The sequence below is a fragment of the Ochotona curzoniae genome, unplaced genomic scaffold, assembly GCF_017591425.1.
Source record: "Ochotona curzoniae isolate NIBS_2020 unplaced genomic scaffold, NIBS_Ocur_1.0 contig_66, whole genome shotgun sequence".
Taxonomy (NCBI): Eukaryota; Metazoa; Chordata; class Mammalia; order Lagomorpha; family Ochotonidae; genus Ochotona; species Ochotona curzoniae.
Window position 1 is genome coordinate 7,583,546 of NW_024466512.1, and position 27,789 is coordinate 7,611,334.

The following is a 27,789-nucleotide window of genomic DNA, read 5'->3' on the forward strand; positions in this document are numbered from 1 at the left end:
TGGCCTGGTGTGCCATAGAGCCAGCTCAAGTTCAGGCCCATTCAAGGTGGCATCTAGGTGCACACTAGCCATGCTCACTAGTCTGTCTGTGTGTGTGTGTGTGTGTGTGAGAGAGAGAGAGAGAGAGAGAGAGAGAGAGAGAGAGAGAGATCTTGCCTCTGGGACCGCCATGCTATCATCCTGTATTCCTGGAAATGAGCCTCCCTCCTGCAGGCGTCTTCACCCACCAACCCAACGTTAAGGCTGGCAGGGGTGCCATGTTGTGCTTGAAAAGACATGGCTGTTTGCAGAAACCTTAATCTAAGGAGTGCTCTTGGCAGCACATACTGATTTTCAACAAGGACCCCAATGGCTCCCTGTGCTCCTTCTTGACAAGGAAGCTCTTCTCGATGTTCTCTGTCTTACTCTGAAATGCTGCATGATCCAACCTCCCAAAGCGTACAGAGCTCTGCTTGGAATGCAGATGCAGACATGAGAACCACTCCCAGAACAGTGCAGGGCCCTCTCTCACAGCCACACACACACACGACAGAAGACATCAGTGGTGACAGGACACCTACCACGTGGCAGGGACAGCAACCATCTGAGGGACCAGCAACAGGCTTAGTGCCGGGTCAGGAACAGACACACCTGACAGCTCTGGTCACCCCACGCCTCTTGCTCCCCATCACTGCTGCATAGGGCAAGCCACACTTCTCTGATCTTTTCTAGAATCAGGGTCCAACACCAACCAGCCTGGCACTGTCATCCTGTTTATTGCCTCCCTCCCTACCACCACACACACTGAAAGGAGAATATTGGAACTCCCAGTTTATAAATGGGTAAACCAAGACACCAGGGCCCTGAAGCAACCGGCCCTGAACGGCATCCTTACTGAATTACACTCAGGTCAAGCTCAGATCTACCAAGTCTGCAAGTTCCTTCCCCTTTCTCCATCGTAATCAATATAAAACATTCTCAAATACAAAATCATTTATCTACGTAGGTCAATCTAATAGTTACAGAAATAAATATGTCACATGAGGCCCTGGAATAGGTCTCAAAAATGCATTCTTCTGACATTCAATGATTTGTGGTTATGGACAAACCAAGAAAGAAGAAAAAGAATAAATGTTCCTGGTATTCAGGCCAAGAAATCCAAGCCTCGACATGAGCCACCTGCTCTGCCCCTTTCTCTATCGCCAGGTCAGCCCATGTCCCTCTCCTCTCTGTTCACTATGATGATGGAGCCACAGGGCAGGTACAAAGAATCTTCTAGCCGGAAACACCCTCTCCTCCTTCTTTGGCCTCCCCTTACTACTCCTTTCAAACTCCCAAATTCCTCTGTGTCTAAGATACCATAGAACTATTATGTACCACGTTTCTTTTACTAGTGTATATCAGAGCTGTAATGAAATGGCCATTCATGTAATTATTTGTTTAATGCCTGTGGCTTTCCATCAAGACATCCAAGAATGGTTGTTCGGGATGTGCCTGCACAAAGGTGCTTAGCCCAGGAGAGACTTAACCTGCTCACTTAGGTTGGCACTGCTGGGAAGAGGGGGTGTGTTTCTTAAGGCACCAGACCAGCTCACAGGAATATGTCTGAGTCACCACTCTCCCGCTGTAGCAGATACAGACACAGTACATAGCAAGCATCCAGGAAGGAGGCAAGATGAAGTGAATGAAAGGCTACCTGGGTATTTTTTTTTTTGAGCTTACAAAGCGTGGGGAGTTTGATCACAGATACTGTAATGCAGGTAGATTGTGAATCATGTGACTGTGTGGTCAGCTCACTTATCCCAGCATGAAAGGCTTAACAGGAGAAAAAAATCATGTCCATGGTGCACACAGGGAAAGCCACAGGGCGGGGCGGGCAGCTCTCTGGGAAGCCCTCATGCTAGGTTTGTAAACCCAGGGATTGCTTTGCTTTCCCAGGAGGAGATACTTCTGCAAGAAAATATTTGGAATCTGGTTTTATTTGCAAGACATGGTAAAGCATACTCAGGCCAAAACAGTGGAACATTTGACCAGAAGACTCTGCTACTGTCAGGGGAAAAACAGGAGCCACTGTTTTCACACAAGCACCTTGGGACTCCATGGACAAGGCTCCCACAGGGTTCAAGGATACCTAGTGTCTTTGGTGTCTCTGATGGTAAATAAGGGTCCTTCCCTTCTTCTAGGTGAAATGAAAGGCTGTAGTGCTTATCATGACCAAGAAAACAGAAACACTCCAAGCCCTGTGGCCTGATGCTACATTCATTTACTGAAGGCAGCCAACACATGGAGATTACCAAAGCACGCCACCCTCCTGGCAATGTCAAAGTGAAACCTGGAGGCCCCAAGACCCTGGGCAGGGAACCTAGTCAGGCTTCTCTCCCCCAGCTCCTTGGTGCCCCACCTCAAGCTTTCAGAGAGAAAGGCCCAGGTCGTAGGTATAAACCCTGCTCCTCTCTTCAGAGGCAGACTGTGGCGTTGGCCAGGCACCCATTTGTGCCTACAACAGCCCTGCTCAGAGCCCACAGCACCACCTCCAGTAGGCTGCACCAAAGTTTCTTACCAAGCAGACACTGCTTGGGCTGGATGAACCCAGTCTCAAGACTCAGCAGGACATGGGACCATAAGCCAATCCCTTCATTTGAGCATGAAAGAGAGGGCTGAGCTGGGACAGGGCCTGGTTTGAGACCGCACTGCTCACGGGCAGCAGGGCAGATGGCATCTTCCCAGCAACATAGTACTCAGATGGCTTGGGCTGGCAGAGGGAACTGTCAAGGGTTGGGATCTGAACTCAGGGGGATCTGGTCTCACTCACAGCTCTGGGCCACAAACTGGTTGGTGACCCTGGGGTACATTCCTGTCCTGAGTCTCCATGTCCTCTTCTGCACAAAGGGACTCATAACAATGCCGACCTCTCAGATTCATCATGGGAGTCAGCCAGGACAAGAGTTTTTAACATTCTTAACACAAGGCTGGACATCTTTATGTGTTCAATAGCTATAGCTGTTGGCATTGTCGCCAACAGGCAGAGTGGCTGGAACGTGAGCAGCAGGAGGGAGGGGTGGGACAGAAGGCAGCAGGGTCTGAAGAGCACCTGGAAGACTCCAGGATTTCGTCAGGTGAACTGGGAGGCACAGAAGAACTGAAGCACAGACACATCTATCACTTTGTAGCATACACAGGTTCCCAGAGCACAGACTCCTTTTCCACGTCTCCATCACCAGGCCTGAGTCCCTGGCTGGCTGGATGGACGGTGGCGTTTAGCACTAATTAACAGACTCTGAAGACGGATAGAAGGGAAAAGATATCTGAATCATCCAAAGGTGACACAGACTTGGCAGATCTGCTTCGCTCCCCTCCAGCAGACTTCGCTCCCTGATTAGGCTGGCCTCAGTTCACATTCAGATGAGTTTGCATTTCCCAAGCAGATGCCAACAGAGGCAGAGGAGGCAGCCCGGGCACTGCTGAGAGGCTGTGGAAACCATCTGGCTGTGAAGAGCCGGCTGTGCAGGACCTCCCGGGAGTACCTGTGTTTGTTTAGGAGTTCTGATCAAAAGGGGAAGAGAAAACTTACTGTTCTAAGGAGAGGCACACTAACCGGGGGCCCGAGAAAGACGCCGGGGGGCTGAGTCCTAGCAAATGGGGCTGCATGAGTCAGGATAGGGACAATTCCAGAAAAGAAGCTGTGTTTCAAAGAGGGAGGGCTCATGACAGCCCTTTCAATTGTTTTCATATTTACTAATGTATTATTGACAAGTAAAATTGCATATTTCATTCAAGGTATACAAGACGATGTATTGATGTGTACATATTAGGAAGTCATTGCCATCACATAATGATGGGGAGGGTCTGACAATACTTCAGACCTGCCCCACGCCGGCATGTTTCACACACTATCAACTGCGCTTACACAGACTGCTGCTGTTAACTACAATCACCTTGTGCACATTAAATCTCCAGAACTTATTCCTCTTACTCATTGCTTACCCGTTCCGCATCTCCCTGGAACTCCTGGGAAGCCATGTTCTCCTTTCTCTGATTCCAGCTTTGGGTGGATTCCACATGTGAGGGGGATCATGCCGTATCCGACTGCACATCTGTCTTACCTCAGTCCTTTCGATCCATCCAGGTTACACAAATGGCAGGATGTCCTTCACTTTGTATAAATCTCATATTTTCTTTCTCCATTTATTCATTGGCAGCTATGCAGTTTGCTCTGCACAATACTGATTCTTAAAACCCATATACATGAAATGTCTTTCAATTTACTGCATCTTTGTTTTACTGATGTTACTGCTTTCTGCATACAGATTTTTCACTGCCTCATGGCTTCTACCTAGCCATCCATCCATCCATCCTCCAGATTTTCATTATACAGGGCATATGGTAATTTTCCACTTCTATTTCTGGAACACATCTTGAACAATCTCTGAGTAAAAATTTAACAGACTGTGTTAAAAACCAATGATTTGAAACAATGATATAAAGGAATCTACCCAAAATAGCTATCTGTTTCTTTAAAATTCAAGCCCATTCCATCAGCAAGAGCCAAGAACCAGGGTTCTGCTGTGGAAATAGTTCACAAGTGACATCATCACGAAGCAGGAAGAGATCAGGCGAGGAGCAGACGACATTTAACATTGAGATGAGGGTTAAGATATAAAGACTGCACAGCGACCACAAGTGTCAATGTTCTCACAATCAGGTAGGGAACCTCTCATTTTGTCAAGTTATAACATAATTCATGGAACATACAGAATTCTTAACTTAAAAATTAGCCTGTGGTTGCCTGGCAGGGCAAGAAGAGATGATTTCTCAGGCCTTATACATGGGCTGGATCTACTCACACACACACACACACACACACACGAGCAAGCTCCTGAACACTTGATGTGACATACAGTGGAGCTAAAAGGGGAAACAATCTCATATCGAACCCTTATCAAAGATGATCAAACCTCATTCAGTAACTGGTGAGCAATGAGACAAGCAAAGAGCAAGGGTCAGGGACTTCCGGGCACCAACCAACACACAGATACAGTACTGAGCATGTGTGGACACACTTCAGGTGTTCATGGATTATGAACACCCATTGTACAGTGGACAGTAAGCCAAATCTCAGATAATGTCAGAAGACCAAAATACTGCATTTTAGTAAAGCTCCACGAACAATTTCTGATATTAAGATAGGTGGGCTAGACAAGGTAGTCTAGCAGCTAAAGCCCTTGACTGCATGCGCTGGGAGCCTATATGAGCGCTGGTTTTTGTCCCAGCTGCTCCACTTCCCATCTAGCTCTTTGGTATCCCGCAACCAGCAGACAGAAGACCTTTCTCTGTCTCTCCTTCTCTCTGTAAATCTGCCTTTCCAATAAAAATAAATAAATATCTTAAAAAAAACACTGATTCATGTCAAAAATGTTTTTTTTAAGACAACTAGGAAAGCCTTAAGTATTTGGAAAGTAAACAACCCACTTCTTAAAACACACAGATCAAAAAGAAATTCATAAGGGAAAGAAGAAAATATTTTTTGAACATATTAAAAGACATTACATGAAAAGAGAAGGCAAAACCAATAAAATAGGAAAGAGACAATATAGAGAGAAAACAGTAAGACAGAAGTTTAATTTTTGAAGATGTGTAAAATTCAGATAAAATTAATCAAGAAAACAATGAGAGAAATACAGATGTTAATATCAGAAACAGAAAAGTAACAATCACTCTGGGTCTTTTAACACCTTAAAAGTCACTATGAGACTCATAAAAATAACTTCATACTGATCAGGTTGACAAAACCTAGGAAAATATGTTCCCACTACCCTAAAAACAGAGCTTATCAAAACTGACATATGTGGGAGCTGTGCTTCTAGAATGGTAAAGAGAAGACCTCCAGGAAGCCAACTAGGTGAAACACATATAGGTAATGTTTGTGCCTCTGGAAATGACCTTAAGGATGTGCAGCAAGTGAAGGACCCTTTTCCAAGGGGACATGCTCTATTCCACAGCCTCACTAAGAATGCTTTGCGTGGGTGACAGAAGCCCAACTGTCCCCTCCCACATCCCTCTTGTCTAGTGTAGAGTGGGTGCAGTCCAGACACTGGGTTTCCTCTTCCCCCCTGCTCCCCGTGAAGGCCAGGACATGTTCCCGTGAAGCCACAAGCTTTCAGCACATCTAATACCTTGAGAAGACCAGAGCTGCTGTGTTCCCGTTCCCATGCATCCACTGCTCCCCACGCCCCATGTCACCCCAGCATGGTTCAGTGACAGCCAGGCTTGACAACAGAGCCCTGATGTCCCCAGAGGAAACGGCTGCTGCGTTTAAAGCTATGTGAGGAAGCTCCAGTCAAGCATGCGCCCATGGACAACATAGCAAAAAAGACAATTAAGAGGAGACTAACAGCTTTACTGGAGTTATAAAGTAGCTGTAGGCCAGCCAGTTTACCGTCAGGAAACAGCCCAGAAAAGCTCCCCTGCTGCAAGACTAAATCCCAAACTTCAAAGACCGTCTCTGCAAAGGAGCCTGAATTTAATTGGATGAATCTGCGGCACAATTTGAGTCTCAGGGCACTATTAAAAATGACAGAGCAATACACTGATGGCACCAACAAGCCAGATGCGGTCAGAGATAAATGCAGTGGGAGTCCTACCAAAACCACTGTCATTCCTGTAAGCTGTGCACCTGCTCTGTACTCTGAGGGTAACAGAGGCCTCACATTCAGGGAAACACAGACTTGCTGAAACAATACAGCCAGTAGCTAACCAAATAAGCAAATACGCCCTAAAGTGGAGGGTGAACTCAGCGTTTCCTTATATTTCCTAAATTGTTCAACAACAACAAATGAGAAATACAAAGAAACAGAAAAGTCTAACCACTGTGCCAGCAGGGAAAGCAGGGAACAAAAAGTGCCTCTAAGAACAATCAAATGGCAGATTTAATAGAGACTTTAGTCAAAGGAGATCTTCTTTAGGGAAATTAGGGTGTGATGAAAGTGCCTCATCCATACCGATCAAAACAGAATTGATAGAGAGCCAAATGGAAATTCTGAAATTGTAAAGTACCATAACTGAAATAAAAAATTCACCAGAGAGTCTCAAGAGCAGAAATCAACTGCAAGAAGAAAGACTTCCAAAGAACATGGGGAAAAAAATCACAGAAAAACAAACCATTTCAGAGAAACACAGAACACCTTGCAGCTTGCCAATATACGCATAGTGGGAGCACCTGAAAAAGAGCCAGGCAAAATAAAGCAGCAGAAAAGGATATTCTAAGAAATAATGGCGAAGTCTCTAAATTAACAATGTTAATGTGCAATGAACCCCAAGTAGACGCACATGCGTACAAACATAATAAAAATGAGGACAGCTAAAGATACGGAAAACAGCAGAAGGCACCCACAGAAAAATGAGAATGTCATTTCCAAGAGACCCTGTCGAGATGAACAGCCACTTCTCATTAGGAACGAGCTTCAGAAAGGAACCGGACAATGTCTTTAAAATGTTCATGGAAAACCAATCTGTCCACTGAGACGGTGAAATGGGAACGCAGAATACAGGCATTCCTGGAGAACTCACCGCAGCACAGGCACTTCATAAGAGAGTAATCAGAAAGTCATACTCAGCCGGAAGATAAGTGTTCCTGGAGAGCAATTTAAATCACACAAAAATACCAGAGCACAAATAAAGTCAACCACATTGCTGCAAAAGACAGAATTATGCATATGTATTCCTGCTCCTTTCTTTGCTTTTTAAGAGATACACCTATTTATTTGCAAAGCAGAGCAACAGAGGGAGGGACATGCACATAGAGAGAAGAGAGGCAGTGAGCGAGCTCCCTGTATTTGCTTACTTCCCACACAGGTGCAACTGCCGGTCTGAGCCAGGCCAGAGCCAGGAGCCAGGAGCCAGGAGCCAGGAACTCCATCCGGGCCTCTCTTATGGCTGCCAGGGGCCCAACACTCGGGCCGGGTTCGGCTGCCTTCCCAGCACATCAACCGGAAGCCGGATTTGAAGCAGAGAATTGGGGCTTGATTTGACATTCAGATGTGGTTGAGCTTTCTGTCGGTCCCTTTTCCTTTTAAACTGATGTGAACAGCAACCATCAAAATGCATATGTATGTCATTGTGTGGTTTGACCAATATGGAAAGGTTACATATGTGTTCATAGCAACAAAATGGGAAGTTAGTGGGAACAAAGCCATGTAGAATCAAGGAAGTGGCACCAGATAGTAACTTGAGTGCACAGAAACAGAAACAAAAGACAATAAATAAGGAAGGAACTATCTGGGGCCAGAGCTGCGGCACAGCCCATAAAGCTGCTCCCTGTGGCAATGGCAACCCATATGGGCACAGGTTCATATCCAGCCTATTCCATGCCTGATGCAGCTCCCTGCTGCTGTGCCTAGGAAAGCAGCAGAAGATGGCCCAGGTCTTTGGGCCCCTGCACCCATGTGGGAGTCCCAGACGAAGCTCCAGGCAGCTGGCTTCAGATGGCCTTAGCTCTGGCCATTGCAGCCATCTAGGGAGTAAGCCAGTGGATGGAAGACTTCTCTCCCTGTCACTCAGCCTTTCAAATACATCTTAAAAAATAAAAAAGTAAATGTCACAGACTGTCTTTCATTTCTCTTAGCTTCTTTAAAACACACAAACTTATTAAAATAATAGCGACGCCTGTATATCATTGGGATGGTAGGCTATAACTTATATCGATATGGTAGCATAAAAATAAGGAAGAGGAATGAAGGTTACATAGGAATGATGTGACCTCGGGGGAGGAGCCAGTTTCTGAAGTATGATGTGCAGAGTGCAAATGATGGAAGAAGCTATCTGGCTACATCAGAATGAAAACCTTTCGTTGTTGTTGCCACAAATAATATCGTCTAGACAGTGCGAGCACAATCCACAAAGGAGGATATAACAGCGTACCTATGTCTGTGATAGGAGACATGAAGCCAGGACAAACTCTGAAAGATTGACAATAAAAACAGGCTCCCCTCCAAATACAAGCCAGGCAAAGCACTTGCATGGCAAAAATATGCAGTGCCAAAGCAGATGTGCGAAAGGCCAACACAGGTGCTTGAATCATCAGTGTCTGGGCTGAGCGAATCAAAGCGGAAGCAGAAGCCACTCGCAGCCATGAGCACGGCTTCAGCTGAAAACACGCGAGGGAGCAAGGACACAGACAGCCCGGAGAGGGTGCCACTGTTACCGGGGCCAGGATGACAGCTCCTCACATTTAAACATGGTGTTGCTCTACGGCCCATCATTTCCTTCCCAGCTTTATCCCCAGAGGAAAGAAAACACGCATCCACCTAGACACGTGGACGGGTTCACGGCAGCATTCTTCATCACAGGCAAAGGCTGGGGACAGCTCCGTGGATTGATGGATACAGAAAGCGTATTCTATAAGCATCTGATGGCACACTACCCAGGGACAAAATCAGCGACGTTTTGATCTGTATTTCACATGACAGACAAAAATTAATTTGAGCACATCCCAAAATATGAAGGCACTCTTACAATTCAAGGGTAGGAGAAGGTTTACTTAGAACACAAATGACAACAAGAGGAAAAAAACTGATCAATGTGATGTAATCAAACATTTTTAAAAGCTGTTCCTCAAAGACACCATGAAGCACACGCATCGGCAAGCGCTGCTCCTGACGGGAGAAAATGTTCACAAAACATTTCTCCAGCATGAGGCTCACAAACAAAAAGGTCAACAGGTTAAGAACTAGATCCAATGCTAACAGCCGCTAACGACAGGGGGAATACACTGCCAGTCACCAAGAAAACCACAGCCACACTGAGATACAACTCCACAACCACTAAAGTCAGACCAGTGGTTCCAAATGTTGGTGAAGATAAGCAGAACTCTGAATGTTCCCATGTGGTCCATGGGAGACACAGATTTTGTCAAAAGTCTTGGTCATTTTTTTTAACGGTTAAACTACATATTGATGAGCTTGTGTCAGGATGCCTGCAGCACCAGGATGGGGTAGTACTGATACCTTAACGTTCGAGGTTAGATTCAAGATCTTCTTTTGTGTATTTTGATCATCTTTATTTTTTTTTAAAGATTTACTTATTTTTATTGCAAAGTCAGATATACAGAGGGCAGAAGAGCCAGAGAGGAAGATCTTCTATCAGATGATTCACTCCTCAAGAGGTTGCAATGGCTGGAGCTGTGCCAATCCAAAACTAGGAGCCTGAAGCCTCTTCCAGGTCTCCCACGTGGGTACAGGGTCCCAACCTTCTGGGTCATCCTTGACTGCTTTCCCAGGCCACAAGCAAGAAGCTGGATGGGAAGCGGGGCTGCCAGGATTAGAACCTGCGTTCATATGGGATCCTGGCATGTTCAAGGTGAGAACTTTAGCCACTAGGCTACTGTGCCAGGCTCGATCATATTTAATTTTTCTCAGCAATATTTTTGTAGTTTTCAGTGCAAGGAACTTGTGTGCGCGTACACACACACACACACACACACACACACACACACACACACACATTCTTTGAATACTCATATCCTCATTAAAATAAAACTTTTAACCCACCATTGCCTCACACAGATATTTAGCCAAGATGAAATAACAATCTTCAGTCACTAAAAGAATTGCACACAAATGTTTATAGCAGTGTATCCACAACTAAATCGCCAATCCAAATGTTTCTCAGAGATGGAACTGATAAACAGTGTGTGCGATACCCATTTGCATGAGCTACATTTCTGCAATAAAAAGGAATAAATTACTGACATTTGCAAGAACATAAATGAATTTTAAGACATTATATTGAGCAAAGGCTCCTAGACACAAAAGAACACTGTGCGATCCCACTTAAATAAAGCCCTCAAGAGGCAAAACTAATCTCAAGTTCAGGAAAGAACAACAAAACCCCAGTCACTGCTTCCCCTGAGCGGGTGCTGACTGGCTGGAAATGGACAGATGTTCCAAGATGTGATCAGGGATATGATTCACTCGGGCTGCCCATCCTTAGAATGGACTGGCTACATTCTATGCACTTCACTGTAAATTTAACCTGAAAATCATCATCATAAAAGCTCACTGTGGGCTGGCAATGATTAGAGCAAAAGAGAAAGCAAGATGTGAAGAGGGCTGACCCTGGGGGTTGAGAACCCTAAAGATATTCTGCTTGCTTTTCATGTCTGATATTTTTTATAAGAAAATGTTGGAAGGGGCGGGGAGAGATGGAGGTAGGAAGAAAGTGAGGGAGGGAGCAAGAAGGGAGGAAAGGAAGGAAGGAGGGGAGGAAGGAAAGAAAGAACGCGGAAAATAGGGAAGGAGGAAGAGGGAGGGAGAGGAAAGAAGAGAGAGGAGAGGGAGGAGAACGGAGGGAGGGAAGGAGAGAAGGAGAGGGGAAGGAGGGAGGAAGGAAGGAGAGAGGGCAGGCAGGTGCTGGGCTTCAATGATAACCTTTAATTTGACTCAGAAAATTTTTTCCTAGAAATCAAATAATGAACCAGTTCTTTGAGGAAGAGTGCCTTGAATTAATTAAATAGCATTCATTTCTAAAAATATTCTATTTATTCAGCCCAGGAACCTGGAGTGTGGATAAATTTAGCACACAAATGATCTATTTCTTCCAAACACTTGCCTAATTATTCTAAGACACAGCTTCTCAGCCTGAACTCTACTGACCCTCCAAGCAAACAAGTTTGTGTGGTGGGACTGCCCTGGGTGGTAGAGGGGGCCCGGCAGCCTCCTCAGCTTCCATGTGCTGCCTGCCAGCGGCATCCCCTAAGCTAACTAGCTCTCGCTCTGTCTCTCTCTCTCTCTCTCTCTCTCTCTCTCTCTCTCACACACACACACACACACACACACACAGTTTCCCAACACAGCTAAATGTCTCCTGGAGGCGTTGGGGGGAGGCAGACCCACCAAAGGAGTTACTGTCCTACCTCAGGTGGTATGATGTCATCCAAAAAGGGGATGAAACTGGCATTAAATCATTTGGAACCAAATTAGGTGGGCTTCTGGCCAAACTTCTTGACGCCCCTTGACATGAAAGTGTACCTGGGAGATTTCACTTTTCAGTGCATTGGCAAGTCAACAATAGATCTAAAGCACCAACAGTGCCTGCTGGGAATGAGGAAAAGCTGTAGGCAAAGGCCCCATGGGTGGCCCTCAGAGGGAACCTGCTCCCTAGCATTCAGCCAACGCCAGGGGCTTCCTGTCTGAAGCTAGCCTTCCAGGGAGTCAGCACTTGGGTAGAAAGACTCCACAGTGAGTGCAGTCACTTCCCAGAACCTCTTGCATTGTTTTAGAAGCTTGAGAAGAGGGAGCAGTGCAAGTGGAAGTGGGTGAAGTGCTCTTGCCAGGTTTGCTGATATCCCTGGACATGAGCCACAAGGAAAACCATGCAAATTAAGCTGACCTCAGATACATTAAAACCAGTTTCTCCTGAATGAATCAATGTCCTAAGCAGCTAATACTGTCTTACACAATTTTTACAAGAAGAAAAGTGGTATTTTTCAAACTCCCCATCTACCAGGAAAATCCTTTGATAGAAATGGCTTTTATTCAATGATGCAAAACAAATGAATCTTGTAATTTTCTCTGCTTTCCTGATTTTTCTTTCCTTGCATGCAAAATCAACCCAACCACTCCAAAAAACCAACTAGTCTATAACATTGAGCATTTGTGCTTGATAGAATAGAATCCAGCATGGATGGTATTTTGTGATAACTTCTGAATTCGTGCAAAAGCAAATTCCCACTCCACAAAGATCTTTCTCCACGCTCAAGAAGGGGCCAGCATTATGGCACAGTGGGTTAAGCTGCTGCCCATTGATGCCAGCATCCCATAGGAGCACCAGTTCAAGCTCCAGTTGCTTTACTTCAATCTGGCTCCCTGCTAATGCACCTGGGGAAGCAGTGGAGGATGGCCCAAGTGCTTGGACCACCATCACACCCATGGGAGACTCGGAGCGCATTCCAGGCTCAGCCCTGATCATGGAGGTTTTCTGGAAGTAAGTCAACAGCAGTCAGTCAGTGAGCCTCTCCTTTCCTTCTTTCCCTGTAACTATTTCCTCCGAATACATAAAATGGTTTTTTTTAAAAAAAAAATGAGCATGGAGGCTGAACAAGAATCTAGCAACATATGGTCCCTCGACAGTTGAGGAATCCAAACATTATAATATGTCTAACTATAAAATGACACAGAAGGGAACAACAGAACCACAGCTATGTGTCAATTTGGTTACACTGGAGTGATCAGTTGCTTGGCCAAGTTCAGTCCAGATGATGCTGTAACAGTATCTTTAGAAGTGATTAACATCAATGACCAGTCAGCTTTAAGTCAGCAAACCATCCTTCATGATGTGAGTGCATTGAGCCTCACAAAAAAAAAAAAAGCCTGAAAAATGAAAACTCAGATTTCAGGCTAGTGTCATAGCATAGCTTCCACCTGTAGCAGCACCCCACTCGGGCACTGGTTCAAGTCCTGGCTGTTCCACTTCCAATCTAGCTTCCTGCTTATGGGCTGGGAAATCAGCGGAGAATGGTTCAAGTCCCTGGGCCACTGCATCCATATGGAGACCTGGAAGAAATTCCTGGAACCTGCTTAAGATTAGCTCAGCTCTGGCTTTTGCAGCCATCTGGGAAGTGAACCAGTGGATGGAAGATGTCTCTCCTCTCTATAACTCTGCCTTTCAAATAAAATTTTAAAAATCTTTTAAAGAGAAGATTCAGATTTCCCAAACAAAAAAATCTCCTCTATTTCCAGCCTGCTGGTCTACCCTACAGACTTCAGACTTGCCAGCCCCAACAATCTCAGGAATCAGTTCTTTAAAATGAATCTAGATAGATGGATGGATGGATGGATGGATGGATGGATGGATGGATGGATGGATGGATGGATGGGTGGGTGGATGGGTGGGTAGGTAGGTGGGTGGAATTCAAACAGAGACTCAAGTACACACTCCACTGGTTCTGTTTCCCTGGAGAATTATGATTACACAAACTAGAACACAAACTGCATCTAGACCTACCTGGATTCTTCCACAGTCTCTCTGAAGATGGGAAGCAGAAGACAAAGTGGAAACTGCTGTGCAGAGTGGAAAGCAGACCCATCCACTTGCCTACGCAGGGTCAGCCTGGCGAGAATCCACCCACTCACCAGACACAGCCCTGCAAAGCTTGAGAGCAAGACGCAATGCATGCTGCGAAAGGCAGGGTGAGCTGCAGCACTGGGAATGGGGAACTGAGTAGAAAGTCTCTATAGAAAGAAGCTGAACTTTCTACATCCCTTCCCTATTCTATGAAACCTCTGAGTATGTCCTCCCCAACTCCTAAAAAAGAAAGTTTATCCACCTGAAGTTTTAGGCTTGGAGAAAACAAGCAAACAGCGGGCATGGCTGAACAATCAGAAAAGTAAAATACTCAAGGACGTCATGGCCATGTGTGGGTATCCTTGTCCCCCTCGCCCAGGTATCCACAGGAAGAGTTTGTTCAAGAAGAGTTTGTTGAGTCTTTGTTAGTCAGCCAGACCTTCAGACCTCTGTCAAAGAATGTGCCTCACAAGAAATGCCCCCTGTATTTTGACACAAAGGTTTTGAAAAATGAAACAGCCATGCCCACAATCTGAATGCACTGGTCTGGTTTTAGCAACACTTAAAAAATATATTCTTACCTATTTTAAAGGCACAGTTACAGAGAGAAGAAGGAAGCAAAGGTTTCTTGATAGCTTGGCTTGGCATTAAGAACCTGTGCTGTCTAATTTACCTCTTAAACCTATCTCCTTCTTGGAGGTTTAATCACTAGCCAGTCCAACACAGAGAAGGCAGTGAAAGTTCTCTCTTCCAAATACCTGCGCGTGAAGCTCTTGGGTGGGAAGTACTAGGTTTTGTGATGTTTTAGGCTTGGAGGTGGTCTCATGTTCTTTGGACCCCTGGCCTCTGCTTTTCAGTCCAGAGTGAGTTGGACGGCATAGGGACATGAGTTTGCCACCTGAGCACTTCAGGCAGCTGCTACTTGGCTGCTTGCAGTGGCTGAAAAACAAGATCCTTTGTTTCCAAGAGAAACCAATGTTTGTTCTGAAATTTGGAGAAAGCCAGCTGTTCTCCAGGGTGACATGGGCACAGAGTGCATCCCGGCCACCAATTATCTGCAAACAGTAAACTCCCTGTCGACTTCAGCTAGGGAGCTCCAGGTCCGGAGCACCCCTCCCAGTCTAATCTACGAGATGGGTGATTTTTAAGAATGGTGTTCTTTTAGATTAAAATGGGATTCCAATGAAGTCATCTTCTCTAAGGAGCAGAGTCACACTGACTCTACGGAATTCGGACAACAGCACTGATGTTTTTCAGGGAGGACACACAGCTCCCTTCAAGGCAATCACTGCCCTGCCCTAAATGGGGAAAGACAGATTTAAGAGAAGTCACGCACATGAGCAGACACTGTCAGAGCTTGGAGGCTGGGTAAAAATCTGGGGAAAAGCAGTACATATCAGTTGCTTGGAACGGGGCATCAGAACTAACAGGTAGCCTCTGTTAGGAAACTCGGCTCACCTGGATAGGCAGCTCTCCTGTACAAGGCTGCTGGGTCGTTGGAAGGGAGAGTGTGAATCTAAGACCACACTGCAGAGGAAGCTGGCTGCTGGTCTCCGAGGTCCCACAGTCTGCCAGCCAGAGGTGCTTATAGGAGAGTAATCATCTTTCCAAGTTCAGACGCAACTGCAGATATTAAATTGGGCTACAGTCCTCGATCAATCTTCAAAAATCCACAAGAAAATTTTTCCCAGAGAGTTTCCCTTGGTGTTTTTAGGATTTGAAGCCCCTTAAAGCTCAATCCTAAATCTTTCGGAGAACATGTCTTAAGCAAACAAACAAAACAAAGGACCCTACAAGGATGCAGATGGAGAGCAGATAGGACCTGACCCCAGAGAAGGAACCTTCCAGATACCTTCAAATAGCATCTGCAGGGGCACCTCTGACAACAAGCTAATGACAAACAGAAGGCCCCCCAGCTTGCACCTACAATTCCTCCCACACTGTTGATTTCCCAGGGAAAACACAAACATGGTGAAGAAGCAACTGCACATGGACATGATGCCCGAAGTCCTGGCTGTGCAGGCCCCTTGCTCAGCAGCCTCAGTGTGTGCTGTGAGCAGAAAACACACACACAGCTCACGAAGCAGCACTCTGACCGCACAGTGAATTGTCTGCAGCCCTACTGCACCCAAGCAGTGCACGTCAGGTGGCTCAAAATCACAGGCTTCACCTTCTCACAGAACTAGACACCAGGAGTCCATACGCAAGGTGTTGGCTGGGCTGCCCTGCTCTGGGAACAGCCCCTCTCATGCCTCTTCCCCTTCTGCTGGCTCCTGGTATGTCTGGGGCTTGCGGTCTGGAACACTCCAATCTCTGTCTCCATCTCCTCTTGGCCTTGGTCCTTGAATCTCTGTGTCTCAAATCTCCCTTTGCCCTTCTCTTATTGGGGTGAAGGTCACGATTTCATCCTCAGACCCTAAACTTAATGACATCTTCAAAGGTCCTGCTTTCTTCTTCAACATGTAAAACAGCATTTTTTTTTTAAATAAAAACGCACCTAGAGGAATGACTGGTAGAGCCAGGTTCACACATCTGCTTCCTTCTTTCATATGCACTGTGTGTGTATGTGTATGTGTGTGAGTGTGTGTGTATGAGATAAGACACCTGAAAGTAATCAACAAATTTTCAGTACTAATACAGTGTTACTAAAATTATTCTAAATAAGATCACACCAACATTTTTCCAAAGATGAGGTTTTGGAGGAAGCCCCTTTCAATCCATGCTAGTCTCCAACATACCAGAGCAGAAAACTCACCGTTTATTTAAATTAACACGGACCACAAACACGTCACTGCATTTAAGCATTGAATATCCCATGACACTATCTTGTCAGAAGGGAGCAATCAAGTTTATGAAGCCTGTGGAACCTCAGCATTGCCAGAAGTCCTGTGTATAACACAAGAACAACCTGACCCGACAGACGTTACACTGGTTGATGCTGACTCATCTGCAGTAATTGGCATCCCAGGAGATTGTGTTCAATAGCTCTGGGGAAAATGTCCAAGAGCCACCACAGTTATTTCTTGATGTGGCTGCCATGTGGATGAGTCTTAGGTGCTCAGAAAAGACTAAGCACACTTGCCAAAGGTAAACAACGATGAGACCCCTGGGGAACCTGGAGCTTCCCATGATGGCAAGAGCCTGTTCTGTCCCACCCAATGAGTCACATGGAGACAGCATTTTTCCAAGCACTCCAAGCATCCCCCACTTAAATGCACAGTCTGCTGCTCTGTGTAGACTGGTCAGGGTGGGAGCCATGTCATCACTGTGTCCCCAACAGCTTGGCCCCTGTATGATTCCATAAGCACTAATGGCAAGCAGGAAAATAAGAGCCACGATGGACACTTCTGCTCTGGTTATAACTAAAAACATGGATCGTTACTGAGGAGTTCAATTCACAACTCCAGGTGCCTTCTGCATGCTGAGTGCATTAAACAAGGTGAGGTACTATGCACTGGGGCACAGCAGGTACTCCAGAAACATTAGGGGCCACCCCCACTATTCTAGTCCTCACCCCAACAGACAGTGGAGAAATTCTTGCTGCAATGATCACAGCAGGAACACAAGTGCAGAGACATAAGGTCAGGGAGCTGCAACTGGAAGAACCAGCATGGATCCCAATTTGAAGACCTGTGTCCTCCCTGCTAACTACAGCACTCCTGCCTCCCGTTATCCAGTCTTCCCTGCTGGGCTGGTCCCAGCTTGCATATCTCTGGTCAGACTCTATGCTGGGGTACGCATGTGTGTGTATATGAATGGGCATCCATATATATGTGTACACATGTTTTGTATTTTTTTTAAGCACACACACTGTTTCACTGAAGACATAAAATAAACACTGACCTGAATATTTAAGATCCTAGGGAAGGTGATCATTTCCTTACATGTTAGTTTCCCAAACCATCCCACCCATGGGTGAAGGGTCACATGTGCCCCACAAACGAGCTCACGCAAGCAACATACACAGTACTTTGTAAATGCTAGAACCTTCATGTGTGATTACCTTGTGTAGAGTGTCTTGTTTCTAACTTAAGGGCTCTACTTAACACTCCCACACCAGCAGTGCTGAGAACACACCCCCTGGGGAAGGAACAGCGATCCCCACTCAGCAGTGCTGAGAACACACCCCCTGGGGAAGGAACAGCGATCCCCACACCAGCAGTGCTGAGAACACACCCCCTGGGAAAGGAACAGCGATCCCCACCATGGACTCACAGGAGGAGTGGATGCTGGGGAAGCTTTTGCGGCCCTCGGACACCAGGTCGGGGTCACCGGTGCAGTGCATTTCTGAATTCATCACTCCATCTGGAAAGCAGCGGTAAAAGAAATCGGGGCGAGGTCTACAAAAGACACCAGGGACATTTTCAATATAAAACGCTGCCATCGCGAGCAAGCCCCCAGCTGCCCCTGTCCCCTCCCAGATGACCCCAGCTCCTTCTTCAAGTCCCCTTTTGCCATCAACCCTGGGGAAGGCTCAGGCCTCGGGTCAGAGTTCTGAGGGGGAGCTCCCATTTGCCACTTCCTAGTTTTGTGACCTTGAGCATCTCTCATTTCCACAACCATAAAGGTCTATATCAATATCTGCGCAAAGGTGAGGTCCTGAGGATTGACCCCGTGACTTACAGGAGGCTCCTAAGCATGGGACCAGCAGTCCCTGCAACAATCTACAGCTCCACCAATGCAGCGCCTGCTTCCATAATCCAAGATTCCAGCTCCTCATGTCACTGTACTCTCTGTGTGAGTGGCCTGCATCCAAAAGCAGGTCTCGCTGCAGCTCTCTGGGGATCCCAGAGTGCAGACAACAAAGGCATCCAGGTGGCTTTTCTGATCTAGGACAAGGCAGGGAGGCCCCTGGGGGAAGCTGGGTGTCTGGGAGGTTGAGCCTTCTGTAGCAACACAATGCCCATGGATCGAGTTCTTACTGAGCTACAGTACTTCCTGTACCAGATGAGTCTCCAAAGAGTCACCTGATGTAGAGCTGACTTTTCTCACTTTGCCAGGGTTGGAAGGAAGGCTCAGGAAGACTGCACTCCCCGCCAAGGTCAAACACAACAGTGAGTGGCAAAGACAAGCTCAGAAGCCCAGTAGTTGGGTCCTTGCACCTACGCACTTCCCCACATGACATCTACTGACACAAGTGATGATACATTTGCACACTGATGTATGATCGTCACCTCACAGATCCTACAACTAATGTTGCTGAATGCCTGTCCTGGTCTAGTCCATGCTAACGCCATAGCCCTTTCTCTGTGTGTTCCAAGGCATAGTTCACAGACATCCCCAACACTACCCACTCTGCAATCCAGGTGGGACCTCAATAAACTCTCAAAGCTGTGGGTGCACTGCCTCTCCCCTACTCAGCCACTATTTCTGCAAAGTGTAGGTATCCACCTGCCAAATCAGAACCTCAGAGGGGTGAGACCTGGAGCTCAGTGTTTTAAGCACATTGAGTTGGAAGAACAGGGTAGCACCGGCTCAGGCACTAGCTAATTTTCATCCATCTTCTACCCTCTTGGTGCCAGGCCATTATCATGCACCAATTAGACTATAAATACTGAATTTCTTGGAGAGGGTCTAACTCATCCACAGTCAACAGCTAATCAGGGTCCCAGTCAAGTCTTGAATTAAGGTCTTGGGACTGCCAATTTCTATAGAGATTGGTTCTATTTCAGAGCAGCCAAGGGAGAAGGAGAAAGAAATGGGTCCACGTTTCCCAGTGGACCTCAGAAAAATGTGCCAGAGGCCAAAGCTCACGTGTCAACCCATATGCCTAAGTGCAAATAAAACAATAAATATTAAATTTCTATAACTTCATTGATCCCTAGACGCTCTCGCTAGCAAGTAAGTAGGTGTCTGTGAAACCCTAGGGCACCCGCAGAGGAAGGACCCAGAGACGTGAGAGGTAGACACAGGCCCACAAGAAAGTATGAATGAACTTCAAACAGTTCATGGAAAACAGAAGTAAAAGAGAAACTTCTTTGGCTGTTTAAAAATTTGAAATATGTGCATATTTTTATAAAACATTTTTCCCATGAACTTTTTTGAAGATGACTCAGATTCTTCATGTTTGACCTCCTGCTAAAACAAAGAGTTCAGAATTTAAGACAAGATCTATGTGAAAAAGCAAATAGCCCAGAAGGACAATAATTTAAGGGAAAAACGAAAAGCTCAAATCCATCCCCTCTATAGGAGGCCAAAACTCCTATAGAGACGACCTCGTGTGGTTTAGTCACCACTTACTTCTTTGAGGAACTTACCTTCCCACTATTAATTTAATAGTGTTTGTGCAGACTCCATTCAAAGCAAGAGCCAAGGACACCGCTACAAAACAAAACAACAGACAGAAAAATAACCAGCTAGCTCTCAAATCAAGATCACCACCGTCACCCTTACATCATGAGGCTATGTAATTGAGGACCAGAGAGATACAGACCAGGAGTATAAAGGCAGAGAGAAACTTGGGAAACGCATAACTAGGACAGACCTGGCAGAGTGGCTCATAAAATTCTATGCCTCCATGACCTGAAATTGATCCCTCCTCCTGGACTGATTTTCAACATGATGAAGAAGCTCATATATCATCTTCCGGCTTGATATGAACAGAGTTAATACTACACAACGTAGAATTTCTTTTGCTGGGAGCAAGAAACAACTTGTTTTATTTCTCCCCTGGCAACCTTCTCAGAGATCACCACCACCAGAGCAGCTGGTGTAGTTCTCATGCAGAAGGGGACATTCTACTCAGCAATTACTTCATTGCTGACTCATCACCAACTGACAACTGTCCATTTGCTGCCTAAGAAGGTGCAGAGTCCAGGAGCCTCTTTCAGCTTCGAGGTTTACCCAGATAAGCTTGCCCAGGTGTTGCATTTAGCATCTGAAACAGAAATAACTTCTGGCATGTGTTATGTTAAAGTATATGGCAGCACATGGTCCTCCTCTCTAAGCAGCTTGGAAAGAATTTTCTGGATCAAGTAGAGATCATTCAAAAGGTGTAGGTGACATGAGTCAGAGCTTTCCCTGAAAAAAAATTTTTTGCATCTCTCTCCTGTGGCTTTTTAAGAGAGTACAAAAGGCACAGTTATCACCATCAGTGTGATGGAAGGTCAAATGCCTTGTGTAAAAGCAATAAAAACCTACTGATGTCGCATTCTGTTGCTTTGTTGAATAATAAAGCATGGGAGCGACTGTTTCCCTTTGGCAAATATTAACTATTCAATAGCAGCTGATATCTGTGTAGGGCATTTTTGGGAAGCAGCTGCTTAGAATAATGCATAGCCATGAAGAGAGAAAAATGTGTTGTTTTACAAGCAGACGATATTCCAGTATGACCAAGTGGTAACCAAGGGCACAGGGCCAGAGATGGGATAAAACCTACCTGCTTTTAACAAGTTATCAGAGGGAGACAAGATTGGAGAGACATCTTCAGACACACGTGCCAACAGGAAACTAATCCCCCACATGTGGAACAGGAAACCCCCAGCAGCGAAGGGCTCCACAGCTGGTGGGCACGGCAGGAGCCAGCAGCACATCATGGCCCCTGAAACACTAACCACGCTACTGGGGAGGCACATAGTAGGAGCTGGCACAGAGGAGCCTGGCATTCTGCACACACAGACCCCTCCTTCCAAGTGGCAGCTTCCCTCCATGCTCAAGAACTCAGTGAGTTGCTAAGGGGCAGTGCAGACAGGAGGGCTCACTCTGCACCATCTTGGCTGCATTTTTATCCCTAGAACAGAAGGAGATGACCGTGGTCTGCCCTGTTGGACTTGGCCTCGCAGATCTTTACTGAGACTGTTCCTACCCATTTCTGAGCCTAGGTTGAGCACAGAAAAGCTCCCCAAGCATGAGCTTTACTAGCTGTGCTCCCATGGTCCTCTTAAATCTTGGTGAGCTCCACTAACAGCTACATCAACCCAGAACATAGCTCCTAAGCCTGCTGGACTTAGTATAGCACACAGAGTTCCTTAAAGACTTTGAAGTAGCTTTGCGAGTGTGGATGTTATGTAGCAATCAACACCACGTGCTTCACGGAGACACAGAATGGCGGGGAAACCAGAGTGAGGGTGTTCGCTGTGGAAGGCTCGCCAGAACCAATGCTGACACCAGAGAGAAAGCTGTGCTAAGACTGGAGACTCAAAGGAACAGACAAGCGGGGAAATGAACGGCCTCATTTGGGAAGTCTTGCTGATGAACAAGAACCCAGAGTCTGGCTCCTATAGGCTGTTGTTATAGCATCCCACCACACTTGGGTTTGAAAGAAGACTCAGTAAGACATACTACACTGCTGAAACAAACATCCACAGCAGCAGGTCGCAGGGCTTGCACATACTATTGGTTGCAAGCATTCCCGAGGCTCTGAGGGCTGTGTCACCACTATTATTGGTGGGGCAAATATATCCCTTGGCCTCTCTATGTAGGGCTCCCAACTGTGCAGACCTGGATGCCTTGCAGCCTGGAGTCCTCAAGTCATAGGCTGCATGGGGCAGACTTCTCTAATGCAGCACCAGCTGCACAGACATGGACACCATACACATAAAGACCAAGGAAATACTCAGGATTCAAGTTTGAGAGCCAAGGTTAAAGTCTACTGAAGACACCCGAGTTAAAAAGGGTGGGGAGGGACGGGCTGAGAAATAAATCTACCCACTGAGAACGTCCTGGGATTCACATAGGATCAAAAAAATGTATATCTCATGTTCTGTCCTTGCTTTTTGGTAACACCCTCCCACACCCACTCCAAAGGTTCCCTAAAAGAACTGCTTTTAAAAAAGTCTGTGCACAATGGGAGGCTCTTCATCATTTTTACAGGACAGACTCTCATTTATTTAGGCAAACAGAACATCCAATAATTCTACCTTCTTGGTTAATATAGAAGAGGCAAAGTGCGGCATACCACTCTGAAATGTCACCCTCAGGGAGATTTAGCTGAGAACAGAAAGGTCTGGAGAAGGTAGCTGTGAGCTACTTATTGCCATCACGACAGGCTGACTCCAGAAGCCAGCAGTAAATTGCAACCATAACCATGAAAGACAGTTCTTACCCACAGCCATTTGTCTTGGGACTCTGTGCCAGGACAGCTACTGAATAAAAGTAAAACAAAGGGATTCCCAGGCCAACAGCAAGGAACCCCTCCCGTCCCCGCAGGCTGTGTTAGGAACCACCATGTTATCTGCCTAAACACTGCCTGGCTGCTTGAGTCTCCTGCGGAAGGGTACCTATGCCCTTATAGAAATCAACTTCACTTCAGCTAAGAAGATGGAACTTGTATGACTAGCTCTCCAAACCTCAGATGGGCAACTGAGGGTGCACACCTAACCTCAGAGAGGCATCTACAACCAGACAGTCTGCACCTGGTGTTTCAAGTGCAGGCGTGAATTAAGTCAGAGTCTCCATCTAGGAAGTTTGGACCAAGGGTGAGCCTGGTGACTGGCATGGACACTGGAGTAGAAGCAGCCACCAGTGCAAGCCCAAACCTCATGCAGAGCAAAGGGTGGGTAGTAGAAACCCAGTCCATGCAGCAGGGTTGGGTTGGGGAGAGGAGGGAGGCATTTTAGAGACCACGATGGTCTTAGGCCAGGCCTGGGGGTCATCTCTTGCTGGCCAGCCCTTTTACCCCATGTAGAGTCTCTCCACATTTCCCTAACATTACTGGATGTCTATGATATTGCTTGTGATAACCCTGTACTAACTCCTAATTTGTCTGAAGTAATTTGAGAGAGATTCTGTTCAACTAGACAGAGCCTAAGTGAAACTGGGTTATTTTTAGAAATGTTCTCTGTGATGCTTTGAAGGCAAGAAATTGGGCCCAGCGCAGTAGCCTGCATGTGCTAGGATCCCATATGGGCACCAGTTCTAATCCTGGCAGCCCTGTTTCCCATCCAGCTTCCTGCTTATGGCCTGGGAAAGCAGTTGAGGATGGCCTAAAGCCTTGGGACTTTGCACTCGTGTGGGAGATCCAGAGAAAGCTCCTGGTTCCTGGCTTCAGATTGGCACAGCTCTGGCCATTGCGGCCACTTGAGGAGTGAATCAATGGATGGAAGAGCTTCCTCTTTGTCTCTTCTGCTCTCTATATATCTCACCTTCCAATAAAAATAAATAAATATTTGAAGGCAAGAAACCCTTTGCCTACCTCCCAACCCCTAGATTTAGCCCTCATACAATTCCCTTTCCCAAACACTTTATCCGGCTACATTTTCATCTTCTCAAACCCCAGTAAGGAACACACTTTTAAATGAGGGACCTCATTTTTCCCAGATTTACTGTCTTGCTGATTGGTAAGTTCACACACAAATTGCAAAAATAAAATCTGAGGATGAGGACTTGGATTAGTTATGTAACACATTAAAAAAAGAAAGACAAAACCAAAACAAAAACCAATGTAATTCAATGTGCCCCATGGTCAAAACATTGAGAACCTGCTGCAATAGGCTTATTTGAGTTGCTAAACAAGCCAGTACCATCATGTACTCAGTATCTGATTGATCCCTGGAGTGCCAGTGCCTCGTCACAGACACAGATGACTCTGTTGGGGGGATTTCTCACGAGGGCATCACTGCAGCTGGCTTCACTTGGCAACAACTGCCTCACCGCCTAACTGCCCCAAACTGGAGAGGTGTGATGTGGTTGATTTCCAGTTTTATACCTGCTTTTTCCCATTTTTGCCTTCAGGCAATGTCTATTTCTGAATTGCTCATGATGGAAGCCCACTGGCCATGCATGTGAGATCGGACACTGGGCAGTGACAGTCACTGTTGCCTTTACTGCCGGCAGCTACCCTGTCCCTAAGCCGCACAGATGTCCACTGTGCTTTGTTGTTCAGAACCATGGACAGCGAAGTCTCACGCCCTTACTTGAGTACACATTAGTTCTTAAAATTCATTTGCATCTTGTTTCTCCCAAGCTTCATTTGACCCACATAAGAGCTAGGTGCAACTGAGATTTTTAAACATGTCATAATTTAATTAAGTTGAGCCCCATCCCCTGAAGAAGGAACTGCGAGTACTCTACCTAAGAAGGCTTCCTTAATTTCAGTCTTGTCTGTCCGCCGGATAATTTTCACCACACAAATAACGGCCAAGGGCGTGAGGAATGAAATTGCCTGGAAGAGATCACAAATAATCCCTTATGAGGACATCAGTTTGCTATCAGAGGGCTGATCGGTCATTAGTTCCAGTTAGCTTCATTTCAACTCACTATCTGAAGGACCTCACTGAACTCCTGATCTCAGACAAACCAGGGTGATTAATATCCATATGGGGCAGCTACGGACATGTGAGAAACTGTAGGTTATAACTGATTGGCAATTGCTGGGAGTCACGTTTAAATGGGGACCCCTTCAACAGAATAGTCTCTAATTATGATGACTCCGAGTCAGTAACTTGCATCACTGTCCTAGGGAAGGGTTGGATAACCATTGGCCTCCCCTTCTCATCTCTCTGACAACATGAGAGCATGGGGGACCTGGGGCTAATTTATTCATTTTACTGCCCTTTTGTTGAATATTCCCTTCTTACCCAAGCAGAAATCAGTCTCCCCTCTTCCTTTCCTCCACACAGATGTTCAACAAATTAATGAATTAAGCTGGTGGCACCCAGAGGTAACTGACATTCATTACAAACCCAGTGATGAGGCAATATCTGTGCAAGGGACTCAGAGGACTCAAGCCCAGAAGCCCCTTTGCTGAGGACATGAACTTGGGAAGGTGAAGGCATCAATAACCCATGTCTTCTGCCCTTGCCCCCTTACCGGGGCACTCCTATATCTCCATGCCTCTACAGTAACAGGTGCCATGGTAACCAGCAAATCAATCCTCCTGCTTGGCTAACCACCCACAGCCTTTTTATTTAATGGTTCACCTTTGGACCACTTTTGACTGCAGGCCCATACAACCAACTGAGAAAAAGGCAGGGTATAAGGCTCTAGTTAATGACTGTGGATATGTATACAGCTATTAGCCTATTAGTGGATGTGGCTGTTTGGAATGTGTGTAGACGTGTGTGTGTGTGTGTGTGTGTGTGTGTGTGTGTGTGTGTGTGTGTCCAACCACCACCAGGGGACAGAAAGTCCCCCACTGCCTTTTGGGGAAGTGGCTGCTCCTTGTACCTTTTTCATCCCCACCATGAGTATAATCACTCTGAGTTGTTTTCTGACCAGCTAGAAGACACATCTGCTTGTCCCGGGACCTAAGCTCCAGGGAAATACTCCTGAAATCTGGTGATGGTTCCATGACTGCCTCCTCCAGGCCCCAGGACCAAATGACATAATCAAGGACCCCAACAGTAGAAAGGGAAGGCCTGGCATTGGCAACCACGTTTTCTGTCTGCCACATGCATTTTCATTCCAAATTTCCATGATTGGGAAGTTGTCATTAAATGCTCAGCCACCCTCTCAAAAAGGTACGTTACGTCTTTATGACAACAACTGCTCAAAATAACAATAGCAGAAGGGATTCATGATCTCACAAACCCACACTTGATCTAGCAGTCAGTGGGAGGGTGTAGACTGGCACTTTCACACTTTTAAAAATCTTCATGCATGTTCTAACCCAATGTCTCTCTGTAGAGAGGGCCTTCCAGATGGGATGAAGGGATAGCTGGAAGATGCTTTCCGCTTAATAGAATTCACTCAAATGAAGGTAATCTTGCAAAATAATTTGAGATGCTCCACATACTTAGCACTACCAGACAGCCAGGGCTCAAATCACCCTTGGGACTCCTCCATATGGCATTTCTCAGAAGGAGTTTGTGAGACAAGAAAAACCTTCTCCTGGCTGCTCTTGTTGCTTTCTGACCACAACTGCTAGTGACCAGCTTGGTGGATCTCCACATTAGCAGTACACAATTGCACAATTCCTGCCATTACTGTGTTATTCAGAACCAGATGAGCAAAGGCAGAAGACCAGGGGTGATATGGAAAAGCTACTCTCACTCATGAGTTGTCATGGTGAGTCAGAGGACATCCCAGCAAGTTCCTGAGCACCTCTCACAGCTCACACGGCAGGGCCATGACACAATGAATCCCTCAGGAACCTCCAAGCATCTCCCTCATGCTGGGTACTGGACAAAACTGCCACAGGTTTCGACTCACGCATTCAGGAGGCACCAACCTGCTTAAGCCAAAAGCCACAGTCAAGGCCTAACAAGTTCTCATTTCCCCAAATCCAAATGCCAAATCTAGCAGCGTAGCCCCCTATTCTCTTATCCTGTTTTGTAGATAGACCCAGCCGCAATCTCCCGAAAAAGAAGAAAGAAAATCACCAAATAGTGGATGATCCCACCAGCAAGTTATAGCCTATACAAGGAGTACATAACTGATCATGAAACACTCTCAAAAACTACAAGCCGCGAAGACTTTCCCGATGAGCCTCCTAAAAGCTGCCAGAGAAAACCCCAGATCAGCATGGAACTGCCCAAACAGGAAACATGAACTATCAGGCAGGAGACGCAAAGACTTAAAGTCCAAGAGTGACTGCTACAGTGGTCAGCAGAGCCAACTAGGGACTCCCATCTGGTGCCTCGGTGGGGAGAGGGGAGTGTCTTAGCTCCACCTGCTTACCTCACAATGCTTGCTCAAACTGGATTGCCACTCTATCTCCTTGAAGAAGCCAGACTTAATTTAATCCAATGCACAACTTTCCTAGGTAGCTGCATTTGGCATCTTTTCCAAAGCCAATGATTAGCTGCCTTCTGAGCCTGGCAGAGGGGAGCAGGGGGAGCGGGGGAGGCTGCCCATCTGCAAGCTCTGAGGGCA

At 46.2% G+C, this 27,789-nt stretch overlaps 1 protein-coding gene across 2 annotated transcripts in view; it reads right to left on the minus strand.

Moving 5' to 3' along the window:
• PLPP4 (phospholipid phosphatase 4) overlaps positions 1-27,789 on the minus strand; it is a 110,835-nt gene that overhangs the window by 36,910 nt on the left and 46,136 nt on the right. Inside the window, exons 3-5 of one of the 2 annotated variants that reach the window (XM_040991759.1) lie at positions 25,048-25,138; positions 20,295-20,358; positions 18,253-18,377 (exon numbers count right to left, since the gene is read on the minus strand). In XM_040991759.1, coding sequence (XP_040847693.1) covers positions 18,253-18,377; positions 20,295-20,358; positions 25,048-25,138 — 280 coding nt within the window. The remainder of the gene's footprint in view (positions 1-18,252; positions 18,378-20,294; positions 20,359-25,047; positions 25,139-27,789) is intronic. The other variant, XM_040991760.1, reaches the window with a different exon arrangement.